The sequence below is a fragment of the Copadichromis virginalis genome, linkage group LG3 (genome assembly GCF_057382275.1).
Source record: "Copadichromis virginalis isolate Kocher_CV1m ecotype Utaka linkage group LG3, C_Virginalis_male_GT1.1, whole genome shotgun sequence".
NCBI lineage: Eukaryota > Metazoa > Chordata > Actinopteri > Cichliformes > Cichlidae > Copadichromis > Copadichromis virginalis.
Window position 1 is genome coordinate 11915221 of NC_140620.1, and position 20916 is coordinate 11936136.

General features: G+C 41.3%; 1 protein-coding gene across 1 annotated transcript; it reads left to right on the top strand.

The window, feature by feature from the left end:
• The first annotated feature begins 9854 nt into the window (after positions 1–9854).
• Positions 9855–20500, top strand: LOC146712790 (uncharacterized). Its single transcript, XM_085444454.1, has 8 exons — positions 9855–9914; positions 15301–15654; positions 16018–16350; positions 16437–16535; positions 16770–17099; positions 19261–19587; positions 19701–20021; positions 20106–20500. Exons 1-8 carry the CDS (start codon positions 9884–9886, stop codon positions 20195–20197), a joined length of 1887 nt encoding a protein of 628 aa, XP_085300580.1. The 5' UTR covers positions 9855–9883; the 3' UTR covers positions 20198–20500.
• The last annotated feature ends 416 nt before the right edge of the window (positions 20501–20916 follow it).

A 20916-nucleotide genomic window follows, 5' to 3' on the forward strand; every position in this document is an offset into this window, starting at 1 on the left:
TTTCTAATCGGAGATAAAGTATTTGAATTTCAGGAACAGGGCCATTCCTCCAATCAAGCATCTTCCAGTTCCTTTCTATATATAATCCTCCAGTTCTACAAGCGGTTCATTCTCATCTTCATGCCCGTCCACCCTTCCTTTTTTCACTTCTTTAACTTTCTCCCTTACAATTAGTAATTGGGAATCTTCAGGGGCGAGGCCTTCCCCAATCCACAGCTCACTTCATGTTTAAGCCATTCACCTTCATGTATTAAAATAATATCAAACCTAAAATGAGGACGTGGGCCCACTGAGTGAAAGTTTTTATCTGGCCAGCTTCAGTAAGAAATACAGATTATTCAAACAAACGTTATTAACCCGATCAAAAAACAGGGAATGTACTTAATGACTTCATACAGACATTTCATGTAGACTGAGCTCAGTTTTTAAATTTTTTTTTAAACTCTCAGAGTATCAGAGCCCACCACAGCTAAAACAATCAGTCTCACACATCTAAACTCAAATTTACTGGAATAACAATTATAATCCACGAGCTAAACAGTTTGTAAATATAACGTATAAAGAAATAAATAAAGTCAAATTTCTCATCTACTGACATGCTTTTCTTATAATTCGGCTGGTTGTTCCAAAAGTTAGACTATAATTACATATTTTTCATCAATATTTAAAATCCTGACCTGTACCTGTTGGTTAGATCTGCTGTAAGTAATATAAGTTTTTCACGTTTAGTTTAGATGTGATACAGTCATTTAAAAAGTAAGGAAAGTTCAGGCACATAGAGCTAAAATAAAAATCATCATCGCTCTTTACATCCAACCTCAGTAGGTGGGGTTATCACCGTGGAGACAGACGGGCCATCTTTCTTGTCAAGTTCAACCCTCTCAAGGCAGGTGTTGCCGATTTGCAACAGTTAAAAACTAACAACCTGATTACCTCACATACATATTTTATGAGGATTTTTTACTCAGAAGTACCGCTGCAGGACTTGGTTGTGCATCAGCAACAAAAAGTTTAATTTGAGCCTGAGAGGGTTAAAGTGATATCTGATGTTTTCAATGTCACTGTGAGTAGGAGAGCTTAGAGCACAGTATCTTGTATGTTTTCCTGTGACTGACAGTACAGTCACGCAGTATATATACCAGCAGTACTAAGATTAGAAACAATTACCAGATGTCTCCAGCAGAGGGAGCGTGGAGCTGTTAAACTACCACATAGTTTCCTCTCTTCAGTCGTTACATATGAGCTGAGGAACATTTGTGTCTGAGCAGCTTTCATAGCAAACATGCATGTTTATGGTAACAAACATGTATCTGTGCTCACATGTTAGAATGAAGGTAAACACTCCCACAGATTTCTGTACTGTCCATGCTGAAGGACATATCCTTGTCAAGAATGAGCCCAAGAATCCTCACAGTGTTACTGGAGCCAGGTTGGATACCACATCTATTATATTTGCAGGGACAAGTACAAGAATTTACTCAATTTATCTGATTTCGAAGAAGAAGATTAGAGGTCATCCAACTCTTTAAGTCTTTAATACAGTAATTTAACTAGTTTGCGTGTATTATCTGACTTCTGTTTTTTTCCATTTTATTTTAACAGGGCAAAACCTATACAGGACATGACACACAACAAGAACAAGCTGAAACAGATGGGGCAAAAGACAGATAGGGAGTGGGGTGCTGGGATGTAAGTCAGGTCAAATGAGATGGGATCCTAGATGTATGTCATTTATTATTTAACGATTTAATTTTAAACAAAAATAAAACATCTAAATCAATATTTATGAATTTCAGAAAAGCAGAATTAAACTTTCAATAAAAACCTCATTTCATTAAACCATTTTTGCATTCTGCATTCAAAAATTGATTTTCAAAATTGTTTTTAAAAAAAACAGAAAGAAATCAATAGATACAAAAATTAAGATTTATTACTGACATGTAGAATGGTGATTCCACTCATTTGAAACCCATTTTACCTCCTGTTAGCTCACAGGTTAGCTATGATATTAGATAATGAATTAGCTTTGGGATTAACTATTTGATTTGCTATCTATTTTTTAAATCCCTGTCACGGATGAATGCTGTGTGTGGACAGGAGAGAAAGGCCCAAATGTACTCTAGGATACACAATATAAATTCAAAAACCTCAGCTTTATTCCTGACACAATCAAAGAGAAAACTAAACTGTGGAACACTAGAAACAACATGACAGTGTGACACGACACAGAGCAAAGAAAACACAGGGTTTAAATACACACAAGAGTATTCAGGGATTGGGAGATAGGAGGGAAACACAGCTAATGAGACAAGGGAAGCAAAACCAGACACACTGCACACAGGACAGGGACTATCAAAATAAAACCTGAAACAATTCACAAGGACAAGTACTTGAGGCTGAGAAACCGACTGAAGGAATGTTACTCATGGTACACAAGGAAAATACAGTAACCCAAACTGGAAGCAAGAACACATATAACATTCAGAAAACCAAAACCACGAATGACCAATAAGCGAACACAAAACACTGGGTCAGACGTAGGACCATGACAACCCCAAAGCAATCCAAATTAACCACATGCTGCTTTTGATGTGAGGAGCTCTGATTGGTTGGACAGACACAGGCTGGCTGCCACTGCTGTTTGTGCTCATAGCTGCGCCCAGCTAAGAAGAGTGTGATCTTGTACAAAGGCCGTTCAGCCTCAAGATTTACACTCTGACCAGCACGGATATGTGAAGACTGAAGCTGAAGCTGTCCACCATAACTGATGGAAGACTGATGAATGTATTACGCCCCAGCAGTACAAGCTATCTACCCTTTTTAGTAAGCTAATGTGCTCTTCGCAAATAAAGCTTAAAACACCTCAGACTATTAGAACTAAGGCTGGGTTTGAAAAATTTCAACCACCGAACAGCAAAAACAACAACAGGATTAAAGAGCAGGTAAACAGAAAAATATCGCAAAACTCTTAGCTGTGTCTCTAATCAAACCTGTATAACTTGCTTCACATCAACAGCATCAGGTAATGTTCATGGTTTTCTTCTGTTTTAGTTCTGCAGTATATTTTTAAGGTTATCGGCTGTAAAAAGTCAGTCCAGGACAATTTCCTTCATGTTTTTCTGTTTTATCCTCAGCTACTTTGAGATAAAGACAATGTTTACACCTCTGATGAAGTCTCACAAGTGTCAGCTTTGTTTTTATACGCAGATATAAAAATATGGATATGTACAGATAAATGAGCAGAATTATACTATTTCTGACTGAGTCGAGTTGTGGATTGAATTGAATTGGTACTTTGTGAATCAGAATGGAATCAGTTATAGAAATCAGTGACGATATCAGCCCTAATTAGAACCAGCACTGAGGCCTATGACATTTATACAGTGTCAGAGCAAACTGCAACCTACAGCCTTTAAACTAGCAATTAAAATGCTGACAGTAAACACATCAGTCCAGATGTTACCACATTACTTTGTGAGTTAAAAGAACTGAGACAGGCTGATTAAAATAACAGCTGTCTCAGTTCTCTCATTCCTTATATTCAGTGTTGGGACTAACGCGTTATTAAGTAACGCGTTACACTAACTACGTTATTATTGTGGTAACGAGCACGGTAACTAGTTATTATGCCAAAACCAGGAACGCGTTACTCGTTACTGGGATTTAGATAGGCTCGTTATTCGTTACTTCGTGTGGTGGCTGTCGCGGAGCTTCCACAGATTCAATAACATTAGCGAGTGGTGGAGGCCAGCAGGTGGATGAAGGAAAAGGGAGGCAAGAGGAAAAGAGACCCGAGGCGGCCGCTGGTCCGAGTGTCAGGTGAACTGAACTTCAGGTAAGAAGTTATGACCTGCAGTCTATCTGAGTCACATATAAATCAAGTTTAGGTGGAGTTTATTTTCCTTGTGCTGACTTTTTCGTACTGCGTGCTAGCTAGCATGACGGAGTTTCTATACAGCTGGGTGGTGCTATGTTACTGATAGTGAACTTTATTTTGTTCATACAGGTAATTATTAGAGTTGCCAACCGTCCCGTAAAAAACGGAATCGTCTCATTCAGAGAAAATATTACGCGTTTCGTATTGAGGTGAAAAGGAACAGTTTGTCCCGTAATTCAGATAGAATGGAAAAGACACAAAGCTGGAGTTATTCTGTGTCTTTACGCTGCACAGCTGCCTCTTCTTCTCTCACCCTCCCTCTCCTGTTTCTACTTCAATCATGAAAACTGATCAATGATCAGCTGATCGGCTCTCTTGTTTGTTTATCACCCACTTTGTGCCAGAAAGAGGAAACCAGCGGATGTCGCGGTAAACAACAGCAGCACGTTTAAGCTTGATCAGCTGTTGTTAGAATTTATTTAATATTAATTTCTAGTATCAGCTGATGTTTGCTGGAGCCACAGCTGCAAAAAAGCTGCTGGTCATGATGGTTTGGATATGTGGTGAGAGGGAAACATGAAGATGAAACCAGGAGATGTCCTTACTGAATCATCAGAGCTGTGATGGAGAAACAGGTTTACCTTTTAGGTGACATGAATGAGTTGAAGGGAAGTTATGAACTGTTTCTGAGAGACAAATAACACCAGGATCCTTTTCTAAGTAGCTGACAGCTGGTAACTGTGCAGGTGCGGATCTAGCAAAGTGTTGCCAGGGGTCTACGTGGCATAAAAATCCCAAATTACTGCTGGCTTTCGTTAACATAAACCCAGCTAGCACAACAAAATGGCTTTTCTCAGACGGTTTAGTTGGACAGGTGCATCTTGGGTGAAATACTTTCTTATTCTCATTTAAAATGTCTCACTTTTAAAAGAATAATTATCTGAGTCTTACAACAAACAATTGATAGATTGATGCACATATACCATCAGAACAGTGTGCATCACTGTCACAACAGTGTTTGTTTTCATTCAAAGGCTTTATGATCTTTGCTATAATGGTGGGCCGGTCTCTAGTCAAAATGCCCGGGATGATTTTTTTGTCCCAGTCCAGCCCTGTATGCAGCTCATCTGCAGTCTGGTGTTACCTACATCTTCCTATTCAGAAGGCAGAATTTCCGAGTTCTGAGTACAATCGAAAGCACCACGACTGCAGTTTTTGTGTTGGATGTAAAAAGCAGGCTAGGATAGAATCAGGCGTGGGATTTCTCTTGAGGAAATGTGCACATTATTTTTTCCTTTCTATTGGCAGGTGGCACAGTGCACTTGTGGCAAGTAAGCAAGAAGACTGGAAAACTTGCTGGGTATCCAGGTACGAAAGCAACACATTATCAAGAGAATTCTGAGTAAAACCAAAGTTACTTTCCCTAGTAACTAGTTACTCTGAAAGTAACGAGTAACTTGAAGTAACTGAGTTACTTTTGCCAGAAGTAACTAGTAATGTAACTAAGTTACTAATTTAAAGTAACTTACCCAACACTGCTTATATTATCTCCAGTCTTAGCAGAGGGCAGCGATCACTTAGATTTCTCAATCTAAACAGTGAATGCATTTAAAGCATGAACTGCACACCTAGCCATCAAAAGTTTGGTAAAGTAGCATGAATACTGTAAAGTTTTATCTGAGACCATGAATCGTGTTTGATGATATTACACTCTGACTGTTCTTCTCCTTCATTTTTCAATTAGGTTTAATCAAATGTGGCAACTTTGTCTTGTGCTGTAAGATGAACCCACTGTCTTCATGAGCACACCTTTTTAAAAACACATCCTGTTCAAAGGTGATTTGTACACGGTCAAACTAATAGGAGAAATAAAAATACGAACACATAACGAGTTTGGATGTTGGCAGATCTGTAATTGGTTATGAGAACAAACACTGATGAAAGGGGTCAGTTTCACTTCTATTGAAAGAACTTTCGCTTTCCCTCAGCTTTGGTGAGCATTTAAGCATTAAACTACTCTCCTTAAAAAGTCGATTGAATTTAACGGTTTTCAAACATTTCATCACTCATCTGTGAGACTGAAGAAGTCACTTGGATGAAACAATTTTCCAAGGAAACATCCAGTGGAGCTAAGCTTTTGGGCATATCCTTGCCTATAATTTATCCATCAAGAGATTTTTTTTATGTATACATTGTTTTTCAGTTATTGTTCATCTTGTTTTTCTTATTATCTCCTATTTTCAGTCTTAGCAGCACCTCTCAGAGTAAACCACTGTAAACTTTCTGCCATTCATCAGACAACAACATCATTGAGCCATGTGGTATTCTTAGGAGATTAAGACCAAAAAGTGACACAAAAATGAAGACACAAATTAAATGCCGAATTAAAATCTACAACATGTTTAGGAAGGCTTAAAAAATAGTGATTGACTGCAACAAACCTTAATAACTTTTATTTATTAGTATTTGTTCTCAAGTTTAAAAATGATACACATGTAAAGCTATGTCAAAGGTTAGCTATGGTATAATTAGATGTGTATGTATACTCCATATATCTTCAGTATTATATGAATCATATGATGAAAAAACACTTACCTCACGTCTTTTCTTATCACAAAACCGATGAATCATCCACTGCCCTTTAGTGGCTGCTAGCCGCGTCCTTAGCATGTTTTATTTCCTGCCACTTCCCGCTGGTCTATCACATTATTGTCTCCCCAGAAACACTCCCCTTGAAATTTTCTTTTTTCCTATATTCATTGTGTTTTGTGTGTTTTTGCACAGTTTTTCTATTTGGTGGTGTTTTCCTAAGTTGCAGTCCATTTGGCCTCTCAGGGCCACCCTACTGCTGAAGAAAGAGTCGTTTTAGTTTTTTGAGAGAAAAACTGAATTATAACGTTTACATAATTATTAAAACACCTGACCTTTAATCTTTTGGGTGTGATGCAGCAAGCTTTTCACACCTGGGTTGGGACATTTTATTTGATTCTTCTTTCCAAACATTCTCAAACATTTGTCAGGTTGGTTGGAGACTGTTGGTGGTCCTCTTCAGGTTTCTGCAGACATGTTCAAAATTTACTTTGTGCCATGCGTTGATGCTTTTCTCCAATGTAGAGGTAGAGCACTCCTCTCTGCACTCCACATTTGTGTTCCAGAGGGATTCAATAGGTAGTGATAGGTAGGTAATTACAGTGGCTTGCAAAAGTATTCGGCCCCCTTGAACTTTTCCACATTTTGTCACATTACAGCCACAAACATGAATCATTTTTATTGGAATTCCACGTGAAAGACCAACACAAAGTGGTGAACACGTGAGAAGTGGAACGAAAATCATACATGATTCCAAACATTTTTTACAAATAACTGCAAAGTGGGGTGTGCGTAATTATTCAGCCCCCTTTGGTCTGAGTGCAGTCAGTTGCCCATAGACGTTGCCTGATGAGTGCTAATGACTAGATAGAGTGCACCTGTGTGTAATCTAATGTCAGTACAAATACAGCTGCTCTGTGACGGCCTCAGAGGTTGTCTAAGAGAATACTGGGAGCAACAACACCATGAAGTCCGAAGAACACACCAGACAGGTCAGGGATAAAGTTATTGAGAAATTTAAAGTAGGCTTAGGCTACAAAAAGATTTCCCAAGCCTTGAACATCCCACGGAGCACTGTTCAAGCCATCATTCAGAAATGGAAGGAGTATGGCACAACTGTAAACCTACCAAGACAAGGCCGTCCACCTAAACTCACAGGCCGAACCAGGAGAGCGCTGATCAGAAATGCAGCCAAGAGGCCCATGGTGACTCTGGACGAGCTGCAGAGATCTACAGCTCAGGTGGGGGAATCTGTCCATAGGACAACTATTAGTCGTGCACTGCACAAAGTTGGCCTTTATGGAAGAGTGGCAAGAAGAAAGCCCTTGTTAACAGAAAACCATAAGAAGTCCAGTTTGCAGTTTGCCACAAGCCATGTGGGGGACACAGCAAACATGTGGGGGACACAGCAAACATGTGGAAGAAGGTGCTCTGGTCAGATGAGACCAAAATGGAACTTTTTGGCCAAAATGCAAAATGCTATGTGTGGCGGAAAACTAACACTGCACATCACTCTGAACACACCACCCCCACTGTCAGATATGGTGGTGGCAGCATCATGCTCTGGGGGTGCTTCTCTTCAGCAGGGACAGGAAGCTGGTCAGAGTTGATGGGAAGATGGATGGAGCCAAATACAGGGCAATCTTGGAAGAAAACCTCTTGGAGTCTGCAAAAGACTTGAGACTGGGGCGGAGGTTCACCTTCCAGCAGGACAACGACCCTAAACATAAAGCCAGGGCAACAATGGAACGGTTTAAAACAAAACATATCCATGTGTTAGACTGGCCCAGTCAAAGTCCAGATCTAAATCCAATCGAGAATCTGTGGCAAGATCTGAAAACTGCTGATCACAAACGCTGTCCATCTAATCTGACTGAGCTGGAGCTGTTTTGCAAAGAACTGGCAAGAATTTCAGTCTCTAGATGTGCAAAGCTGGTAGAGACATACCCTAAAAGACTGGCAGCGGTAATTGCAGCAAAAGGTGGTTCTACAAAGTATTGACTCAGGGGGCTGAATAATTACACACACCCCACTTTTCAGTTATTTATTTGTAAAAAATGTTTGGAATCATGTCTGATTTTCGTTCCACTTCTCACGTGTGCACCACTTTGTGTTGGTCTTTCATGTGGAATTCCAATAAAAATGATTCATATTTGTGGCTGTAATGTGACAAAATGTGGAAAAGTTCAGGGCTGAATACTTTTGCAAGCCACTGTATTTGTGCACACTTCCATCCAGCCTTAATGTGCACAGCACAGTCCAGAAATGGCAAACTATTATTTGTTGTATCTTCCTTGGTAAACGTTATGTTTCTATCCACCGAGTTGATGTGAGCAGTGAAGGATTCTACTTTTTGGGTTTGGATTTTGATACAGGTATCTCTGGAACACAAACTCGGGATAATCAGGACCCCACAGAGTGGGCTCATAGGTTGCTACTGCTACTTGAAGCAAAGAGTTTTTTTTGTTTTTTTTTTAAAATTCTATCATGGGGGACTGGCAAATCCAATAACAACTGCTTTTCCGCTCATCTTTCATCCAGCCATGTTTCAAAAAATCCTTGGAGCACAACAAGTTATACTAGCCTGGGGCTAGATTAGAATATAGATTAATTTTTATCTGATTTGATAAATGATGGTTAAATTCATTCCCATGGATTATTGTGTTTACCAATGAATAGAGAATGTTTCTTAAAGTGTGCAGAGAAATCACTGATTACAATAAACATAAAGAAAAAGCTGTCAGGGTATTTCAGCCTTTCACATATTTTACTCTTAAGTTTCCATCCGTGTTTGTTTACTTTTCAGATTTAGTGTGTACAGCCAGACATAATGGCAGACTGCCAAAACTGACTACTACTCATAGTTTTACACCTATTGATCCACTGTCAGCCACACCCACAACTTCCTAATCCCTGTAGCTTTGTCAGCGGATCACGTCTTGTCCTGTGTCTGTATGAGCTTCGTGCCTTCTTTCAGTGAAATTGTAAAGAGGGATTGAGACAGTGTGAGGGTTTGTGGAGTGCTGTAATGAATGCTGTAGTGGAAGAAGTTCTTTGTTCATGTTGTTTTTTACTACAAATAATGAATAGAAGATGCAAACAAAAAGAGTGAGAGGGGCAGGAAAAGTTGAAGGTGGGGCTTTGTGTGTGTTAGGCTGAGGCTACAGCAGTCACCTCCAACCAGAGCACTTGGGTGCGAAAACTATGACGTCCTCCTCTTCCCTCAGAAGTGATCTGTGGCCGGCCGGACTTCATTCCACAGATGTGCTTTAACAAAGTGTGAAGCTGAACTCTGAGCTGTGACAGTGAAGCAGTGTGAGAGTGTCAGTAGATGATCAGCAGAGGAAAGTGAAGCTGCTGTGAGCTGATGTCCTGAAGGGCTTTTAAAGAGTCTCTGAGTTTGACAGGAACTTGAAGATGTTTGTGGTGTTTGTGATCCTCCTGCACGGTAAGTACACCTTCCTCTCTCTGCTCTCATCATCAGCTTTTCTTTCATCTCTCTCTCTTTAATGTGTTGAAGTGCAGCAGGAGGAGATTTCCATCAAACACTGGATTCTGGTTCACATCAAACTAACAATCCAACGCCGCTAAATCTGAAGTTGTGTTACAATCACTTGCTCTGTGTGTGTGTGTTTTTTTGTTTTTTGGGGGGTTTTTTTTGCACTGTCCTATGAATGAATCAGATTCCTGGAAGGGTCCAAACTATTGGTTTGTTTAGCTTAAGTTTTGTATTTTCACTACAACTTGTGGAAGTTTCATTAACTATATATTTCAGCTACAATTTCCATTTTGTATCATGTTTCTGTTTAGCTCTTTGTTCATTAATTGTAGTTCTTTCACATGTTTGGTTACAGTGTTGTACTGTGCAGTTCAACAGAATCTATTCTCTTTGATAGCACTGATCAAGCTGTTTTTACTTCAATGCCTTTTTTAACTCTTCACACATTAGCATTAACCAGCTTTGTGAGTCATTTCTAATCTGCCTATGTCTGTGTACAAATGTTTGAACATATGGCAGATAAACTGTATGCGTGTACGGTCCCTCATTTATCGAGGAAGTTAAGTTCCAAAAATAACCTGCGATAAGTGAAATCCGTAAAGTAGACAACTTTACTTTTTACAATTATTATAGATGTTTTAAGCCTGTAAAACCCCTCACTATATCCATTATGGACTTTTATCAAAGAGGCATGAACATTTTAGCACTTTTATCTCTTGTTTAAATGCTTTCAAAGTTCAAACCTTTGTAGAAAACTGAGTAGAGTATTATAGAATGAAACCTAAGGCGCCCTTAGGTGCCTTTGGCGGTATAAAACATTTCGCTGGATGCATTCTGTACTGTACAGGAGACACAGAACGAGATTGATTGACAATGGTCTACAGCCATTCACGACGCAGACACAATGCGCTGTAAAAAAAAAAAAATTTTAAAAAAAAATGCAAAATTGCACAAAAACAATCAGCAAAACAGCGAGGCCACAAAAGGTGAACCATATTATAGCGAGGGACCACTGTATTAGAATCAATAAGGCACTGATAAGAATCATCTGGAGCAGACGTAGAATTAACACTTTATTACAGTCTCTGTGCACATGGGCAGCTGGAGACCTGATGGTTCAAGTGTGGATCCTGTTATACTTCTAAAATTTGAGATGTAAATTCTCTGTGGACATCCGTGTGTTCACCATGTGATGAAGAGATTTATATGAGGTCTGAGTGGACCTGAGAGGCAGGTATGTATACGCAGATATAGACATGCACAATCACACATGCGTACCAGCATATCTGTATGTGGTGATGTAATCCTTTAATTCAGACTCCATGATTACAAAAGAGAAGGAAAGGTTCTGATGGGATTCTTGAAAATGTAGAGAGTGAAAACGAAGGGAGCGAAAGAAGAAAAAGGCCTACAGGGACAGGGTGGAGCAACAGTTTGACAACCCTCGGAGTATGTGGCAGGGACTAAACACGATCACAGACTTTAGAGGGAAAACCAGCACACCGCAGACCACGGCCTCTCTGTGTGAGGATCTAAACGTATTCTACGCTAGATTCGACACAGCGAACACCATGAGACCGGACAGTGTGTGCACCGCGGATGACGTCAGTGCGCACACTGTGTCTGAGGAGGATGTGCGGAAGTGCTTCAGGAAGGTGAACGCGCGCAAAGCTACTGGTCCGGACGGGATTCCCGGCCGCGTCCTCAGGTCATGCGCGGCTCAGCTGGCTGGAGTGTTCACACACATCTTCAACCTTTCCCTCTCTCTGTCTGTAGTCCCAGCCTGCTTCAAAATGGCCACCATCGTCCCTGTACCCAAATCCTCCACCATCTCCTCATTGAACGACTGGCGACCTGTAGCCCTGACCCCCATCGTAAGCAAATGCTTCGAGAAGCTGGTCAGGGACTTCATCTGCTCTGCACTACCAGACTCACTGGACCCTCTACAGTTTGCATACCGCCACAACAGGTCCACTGATGATGCCATAGCCCTGACACTACACACTGCCCTGTCACACCTGGAGAAGAGAGACACGTATGTGAGGATGCTGTTTGTAGATTACAGCTCAGCATTCAATACCATCGTTCCCTCGAAGCTGGACAGGAAACTGCAGGATCTAGGACTGAGCAGCTCCCTCTGCAGCTGGATCCTTAGCTTCCTGTCTGACAGACGCCAGGTGGTCAGACTGGGCAGCATCACCTCATCCCCCATCACACTGAACACTGGTGCTCCACAGGGGTGTGTACTGAGCCCTCTCCTGTACTCACTCTACACCTACGACTGCACGGCCACTAACAGCTCCAACATCATTGTGAAGTTTGCGGACGACACTACAGTGGTGGGTCTTATCACCAACAGTGATGAGACGGCTTACAGGGAGGAGGTCAGCGCCCTGACCCACTGGTGTCAAGACAACCATCTCACCCTCAACGTTGCAAAGACAAAGGAGTTGATAGTGGACTTCCGGAGGTGCAGAGAAGTACACACCCCCATCACCATCAACGGCGCTGCTGCGGAGAGAGTGAGCAGCTTCTGGTTCCTTGGTGTACATCTGGCTGAGGATCTTACGTGGTCAGTACACATAAACAAAACAGTGAAGAAGGCGCAGCAGCGCCTCTTCTTTCTCAGGAGACTGAAAAGATTCGGCATGAGCCCCCGCATCCTCAGGACCTTCTATCACTGTGCCATTGAGAGCATCCTCACTGGATGCATCACCACCTGGTACGGCAACAGCACCGCCTACAACCGCAAAGCTCTCCAGCGAGTAGTGCGGTGCTCTGAACGGATAATTGGAGGTGAGCTTCCCTCCCTCCAAGACATCTACAGGAAGCGCTGCCTGAGGAAAGCGGGGAGGATCATCAAGGACTCCAGTCACCCCAGCCATAAACTGTTCAGACTGCTTCCATCAGGAAGGAGGTTCTGCAGCATCCGGTCCCGAACCAGCAGACTGAGAGACAGCTTTTTCCATCAGGCCATCAGACTGCTGAACACGTCATAGACACCTCAGCTTCACTACTGGAACTTCAACATTATGCACTCCACACTGTATATAAATGCCACTTGTTTTGCACATATTCAACTCTGTATATTTTATATGTTTTATTATTATTATTATTATTTTATTTTATTTTTTTACTATTTAATTTGTAAAAATGTGTATACACACACACACACACACACACACACACACACACACACACACGTAGGAAAATATTTAGTATACACATCCAGAAATGCATACACTATTATATATTGTACATATATTTATTAGTTTCAGGTTGGCCATTCTTGTATTTTGCTCGTTTGTGTTGTTGTGTTTGCACATCTCTGTTGCTTGTGGGGCTCGCACACAAGAATTTCACTCGCATGTGCTGTGCCAGTGTGCCTGCACATGTGATGTGACAATAAAAGTGATTTGATTTGATTTGATTTGATATATATATATGTATATGTATATATATGTATATATATGTATATATATATATATGTATATATATATATGTGTGTGTGTGTGTGTGTGTGTGTGTGTGTGTATATATGTGTGTATATATATATATATGGTAGTTGGTTCCATCCAACTACCAACCACCTCAGTAGCACATGGAAACTCCAGTCAGGCATCATAGCGGCTAAGACGAACAGGTGCACAGGTTGGTCAGCCTGGTCTTGCAGTCTTGGCTGACTACTCTGTCTTCCAGTAGCTGGTGTTTTGCGCCTCTGGTATTCTTACCAATTCCTTTCTGTGTGACACTCATAAATTGAGTCGTGTGCCGCCTGGATTGACTATAAGAAGGTCTATGGCGCAATGCCCCACACATGGATCCTGGAAATCAACACAAAATCAACAGGATCCTAAGAGCCTCCATCAGGAACTCAATGGGGATGTGGCGCACAACACTAGAGGCCAACTTCAAGCCCATAGCACAAGTCACCATCAAGTGAGGGATCTACCGAGAAGATGCTCTGTCCCCACTGCTATTCTGCAAAGGCCTGAACCCCCTCAATGCGATCATTGACATGACTGGCTGTAGAGTATGTTTAGTCTTCAGTTTGTTCAGCTATCTGTGTTTGTTTTACGTTTCAGATATAATGTGTGCAGTCAGACATCGTGGCAGACTGCCAAAGATGACTTCTTAGAAAAGGGGAGACCATTGTGTGTCCTCATAGTTTTACACCTGTTGGTCAACTTTCTGTCAGCCTCACCTAGAACCTTCAAATAGTTTTGTCAGCTGATCACGCCCTGTCCTGTGATTGGCTGAGCTTCAGGCCCTTTCTATGTAGGGATTAGTTTGTAAGAAAGAGTCAGTTTGTTTTACTGATGTTTGTAGTTGTACTGCGAGTGTTGGGAGGTTCAACTACATATTTCAGCTATACTTAATACCTCTGTAACCCTTTACACATTAGCTTTACCAACTGTATCAGCCATTTCTAACCGACATACGTCTGTGTCGAAATGTTTAAACATGTGCAGCATAAAGTGTTTTTGTGTATTAGAAACAAAAAGGCTCTGATAAGCAGTTTTGGGCAAGTTATTTAAAAAAAACAATTAGTGAAGTTAGTTCTTCAAAAAAGTAACTGAGCTAGTAACTGAGTTACAATATTATAAAAATAAGTAATAAATAAATATTAGGAAAAGTAACTATTGTGTTACTTTAAAATAATGTTTAATCCTATGGCGTATAGGGCATAATTGGCCGTTTTTGACTACTTTTGATTTTACCTCTACATTTCATCTTTTAAAACTTGAAAAACTTAAAAACTCTTACCTTGTTTGGTATCATTCTTATCAGCACAACCTTTATGGCACAGACACACAGCTCTCGCTCTCACTCATCTGTACTGAGTTTCAGAAGCAGGGGCGATTCTAGGATCAGAGCTTTGGGGGTGCTGAGCATCCAGAGAGCTGCCCAGCCAGGCAAGTAGGGCTGCACGATTTTGCATAAAATGAGAATCACGATTTTTTTTGCACTTATTAACTGCACATCAACTTCATAACAGTTGAGACTGAACATAAAAACAATAAATAAACATAAAAACAACAAATGTCTCACATTTTGTCGTTGCCGCAAAATGTTGTACTGCTTGAAATTCCGTCTCCACCGTTGCTCGACGCTGCGTGTATAGAGCAGGTAGTGCAACAATAGAAAAATAGTTGCGGGACGGCACTGTGTAGCGTTTGTCTAGGGTGTTGATCAGGGCTGTGTGCCCTGTAGTAGCTAGAATAGGCTCTGGACAAGGATCAGAGAATGCATGAAGTTAAACTTGGTTATTTTTTAACTCTGAGTCAAACCTACAACAGGAACTTGATTTGTGTTTGTGTTTCTGTCCTTCCAGTTTCCCAGCATGCTCTGGCTGTGGTGGTGGTGGATGTGAATGAGGGGGAAAGGTCTGTCCTGCTCTCCTGTCTGTACTCAGATTCTATACTTGAGAAAAATTCAACAGTGATGTGGACTCGCAGTGACCTCGATCCCAAATCTGTACACCAACGACGAGAAGAAGGAGACGATCTTACAGGACAAAACCAGCGTTACAGCAGACGCACATCAATGAATCGTTACGCTTTGATCATTAAAGACTTCAGCCTCACTCTGAGGAAACCCACAAAGACTGACAGCGGCAACTACACCTGCTCCATCAGTGCTGGAGGAAAAGAACGAAAACTCAGAGACATCCAGCTGCAGGTCAAAGGTCAGTAACAAACTCAACACCTGCTGTAATTACAGGTCATAAGTCAGTACTGCAGGGAAAGGTTAAAGATTAAACGAACGCAAAACAAGTACAAACGTTTGTGGAAACAGCAAAACATGAGAAACAAAGCAGATAAAATGTGTTCTTAGTTCTATAACTTCTGAAAGACATGAGCTCTGTTTCATGTAGGTTCTACTGCTTGTGTGCAGATGTGTTTGTGTTTAGCTCAGAGAGGTTCAGCACACTCACGTCTGTACATATATCATACATGCATTAAACGTTTATGCATGGCCCAACACAAAACCTTTAGCGGTATTTTGCTTCCGCTTCTACAGTTTATGTTTTGGTTTCTTGTCTTCTCAGACCAGCAGGTGGAGGTGAAGGTGAGGGAAGGGTCAGAGTCTGTCATCCTGCCCTGCAACACAAAACCCGACCTGCCTAAGGACACCACAGTAGAGTGGACTCGCTCTGACCTCGGACTCATCACAGTCCATGAGTATTCTAACAGAAATGATGAGCTCATGACTCAGGACGAAGTTTACAGAGACCGAACGATGATGAGTGAAGACCTGCTGAGAACTGGAGACCTCAGTCTGACCCTGAAACACCCCAAAGTGAAAGACACGGGACGATACATCTGCACCATCTACAGGGACAAAGACATCCTGAGAAAAAAAGTCATGCTGCAGGTCAAAAGTCAGTGCTGGAGATAAAGGTCAAAGGTCAATACTGTAGACACAGCTTAGAGATTAGAAGTCATTTTGTTTTATGTTTCCCCACAGAACCATTTCCATCCTGGGTCAAAGATCTTCTGGTTCTCCTGTTTGTCTTTGTGATTTTTGGAGGTCTTTTATATTATTTACGTCACTATTACATGTCAGGTAAGAGTCTTTCCTACTACACTACCCATAATACCAGTGGTTAACAGGTGGCCTCTTGACTGTGTTCAGACCAGACACATGAGATCTTGAGATCAAAGAACGAGTCAGGAACACATCAGGAACAAACTGAGACACAATCTGATTGAGACTAGAAGGCAAGGAGGGCGCAGGGAGGTCATGTGACCATCACAGCTGGTGCTGATGTCATCGTGTTGTGCTTTGTTGTCCTCTCAGATTACCAAGTGGAGGTGGATTCAGGGGTGGCGTCTGTCAAGCTGCCCTGCAAAACTATATTTAAATTCCTAAAACACACTAAAGTGGAGTGGAGGGACAGAAACAACAGGAAGGTCCACGTGTATCAGAACGGCTCTGAGCAGCCTGAAAAACAGCACCGGTTTTACAGAAACCGAACAGAGATGACGAGCACATCTCTGCTGAAACCTGGAGACCTCAGTCTGACCCTGACATATCCCACGGATGACGACAACTTCACCTACACCTGTACCATCTACAGCAGGAAAGGAAACATACTGACAAGGAAAAATGTGCACCTCCATGTCAGAGGTCAGTGCTGCTTATACAGGTCAAAGGTTTTGACACACTAGACTAGACACACTGACATGAGACAAAGACCAAAGTAAAACAGGAAACACACCAACTGAACTCTAGACATGAAAACTGAGGAGACAGAAAATAGAGTCCTAAAAAGCAGGACAGAAAGGCACAAAGAAAGCACAAAACATAGTTTTTACCTTGTTTCTCCCCGAATCCCACACAGTGCTCACGTCTGTGGCGTGAATTGTGACAACCCCAACTCCAAATCTGTACAGTGGCTTCTCTCAGTTCCCAATACCTAGTGAGAAAACACATGAATTAAACTGCCAAGCAACACACACACAAAGTTCTCACTAACAAACCCATTGTGAACTCAATGATCCAGCACCGACTGAAGCTCAGCCACTCGCTTAAGTAGAGAGGCAACTGATGAAGGCAATCAGCTGGCTTCAGAGCAGGAACTCTCCTCAGCCTGATGATTCTTGTAATTCTTTCTTCCGGATACACACACTCATGTCCAAACACCTATACACATAAACAGGGACAAGGCTGTGCAGAGATTTTTAGATGGGCGGGTGCTCAAAGTTCAAAAGGGGCACAGAGAAAAGGCCGAATAACAACAACCCGCATTCATCAACAATCTAATATGGAATCACATCATACTATATCACTGTCATCAGGTGGGGACAAGGCAAAGCAAACATATTCCATGTTTACCTGATGGGTACAATGTTGCTCTTGTGGGGTTTCTGCTGCTCCTGCTGTGATAGTGCTGGAGGGCAGGGCTGTGCTGATCCGAGACTGTAGACGTTAAATGCAAAGATTGGTGAAGGTGCTTGGAACCATAAGGAAACAAAATAAACTCGGCTCTGCCTGTGACTCAGTTTGCCTCTCTTACTCTTTCATCTCCTCATCTCATCTATCACTCTCCACTCGATGTCCATCTGACAACAAGGCACAGTTTGCTATTGCATTAATCTATTATTTAATTATCCACACTTCACAAATCTTGCACCTAATCCATAACAAAGTAATGATAGACAATGTTCTAGAACTATTCTTACGAAGCATTTATAGACCGTGTTATATCATGAATAATAATTTTTAAAAATCTATACACATAAAACAAACACTAATATAATCTGTTTCTTAATGTGTTTTCTTTAACATACAGTGTGTCTTTTTTAATATCATAATAATCCATAATTATGCTGATATGCATATCATCATATTGCATATGCAAGTCCCTCAGAAAGGCAGGAAAAGCCCTGTAACTTACTTTAAAACTAAATATGTTCCCTAAAACCGTGGACAGAACTACAGACCCATGACAGTTGTCTTTTTTCATGTAATTTGAACAAGCCTCTTAAAAAGTCGGTGATCACAGTCGGCCTCTCTCGGTTTTTATTACCACTGTTCATTTTAAAGCTCGGTTTTTAAAACCTTACGATGTAACTACAGCCCAGCCCATGCAGCAGTATAATAATGACTAAGATTATATTGGAGTGGGCCTGATACTCATGTCCCAGGACAGGCCCATGACAGTGCTGCCATCAAATTGCCTTTCTTTGCTTTGACTCTGTCTCCAACAAGAGGTGAAGCAGATGTTCTTACATTAATGGAATCACTAATACAACAGATCACCTGAAAACGAGTAATGAATTTGCTGAAACAGATGTCTTTATTAATGAATTGTACTGACTAGTCTGTATTTCTCTCAGCTGAGCTGTTTCTGAAAGAAGAACTCGTTCATGTCACAGAACAGACGTCTTTATGACATAGTGTATCTGGCATGCAGAGAATCATGTTCATTTAGATTTTGCTGACATTTAAAATTCAGTTTTGCTTTTATTTTGAAACATTTTTATTTTATTTCAATATTTTTTTAGTCTGAATAAATCAAACTTGCTTGATAGGACAGCTCTCAGGTAACAAGATGGCAAAAAAGTCTTTGACTCTGAAATAAAACAGCAGAGTTCTTTAAGACAGAGCTCTGCTGCTGATTAGACAGAAACCAAATAAGACACCGTTTCTGTTCAGTTGAACATGTTTCAGACTGGAACCAGTCAAACTTGATTTCATTGAAAAGATGCCATTTTCTCCATTCAGACAAAACATGTTCAGAGCTGCTTCTGCTGCACAGCTCATGTTGTGTTTTGACTCCTCTCAGTCCCCCAGGTGGAGGTGGATTCAGGGGAGGCATCTGTCCTGCTGCCCTGCAAAACTACTATAAACCTGCCTAAAGATGCTAAAGTGAAGTGGATGACCAGATTCAACAGGAAGGTCCACGTGTATGAGAACGGATCTGGCCAGCTTGAAGATCAGGACAACCATTACAGAGACCGAACACAGATGAATAAAGACCTGCTGAAAACTAGAGACCTCAGTCTGACCCTGAAATACCCCACAGACTGGGACGCAGACATCTACACCTGCACCGTCTGCAACAGAGAGGGGGAAAAAATCCTGATGAAACAAGTGGAGCTGAAAGTCAGAGGTCAGTGCTGCTGCTGGGTGTGAGCTGCAGAAGAAGAAGAGATGATGAGATCTTCATGAACACAAATCTTATTTTGTGCTTTAGACTGTTTATGAAATTTGTTGTCCTCTCAGTCTGTCAGGTGGAGGTGGAGGAGGGGGCGGAGTCTGTAGAGCTACCTTTCAAAACCACAAAAGAGCTGCCTGCAGATGCTAAGGTGGTGTGGTGGAACAATGATGACAGGAAGGTCCACGTGTATAAGAACGGCTCTGATCAGCCTGGAGAACAGCACCAGCTTTACAGAGACCGAACAAAGATGAAGAGAAGATCTCTGCTGAAGCCTGGAGACCTCAGTCTGACCCTGAAACAGCCCACAGAGAGAGACAGTGGGAGGTACAGCTGTAGAGTCTACGGGGAGATCAAGAGATACAAAAGAGTGCTGCTCAGAGTCAAAGGTTTGTGTGTGTGTGTGTGTGTGTGTGTGTGTGTGTGTGTGTGTGTCTTACTGTGTGTGTGACTGTCTTGTGTCTCCTCTGCAGGGAGAGTTCAGGTCCAGGATCAAACAGGGGACATCAGGAACAGAAGCAGCTCCATTGATCTGACTCCTCTGATGGCTGATCAATCAGTTTGATCTGTGTGTTTGTGCATTTTCTACCTTAAATGTCCTGTATATTGACTGTTACCTGTAATGTCACTTTCTGACCAACAGCTGGCGCTCTTACAAATACCAGATCTGATTTGACTGCAGTTATATCAGAGGACATTTGGCCTCAGTCAGATGTGACTTGTGTCCAGTCACATCTGTCAGTGACCTGTAACACTGATGAATCGCTAATGAATTGATACACATTACGTATTAAGCAGAATATTGGGCTATTATTAATCTGAAGATTTAAGAACTGCTGCTGGAGCTGATGCTCAGTAATAAATAAATACACACAACACAAAATGCTTTTGCAGGTACCATGTATTTAAACAAAATCAAGGAAAAACAAGGGAAGAAAAGGAAAAATGTAAACAATCACCCTTTTCTTTTCTTTTTTTTCGCCTGTCCTGTTTGGTTCTTTTGCCATCAGAATTATTGTCTAAAGGCCAAAAAAGATGCCCAATGCATTTACTTTACCAAATGGACCATCCCGGCCTTGCCGTATTGGTGTATTTTAATCACCTTTGCTTTTATTGTTTATTTTATTTTATTTTCACTTGCTACACACGGGACAGACATGACTGGGGAAAAGAAAAGGGAGAAAGAAAGAGGGAAAGAAAAACAGCGGTGAAGAGGAACGATGATAAAGGGCAAAAAACAAAAACCAACAAAACAGACAAAAAATGCATATATCAACCACCTGG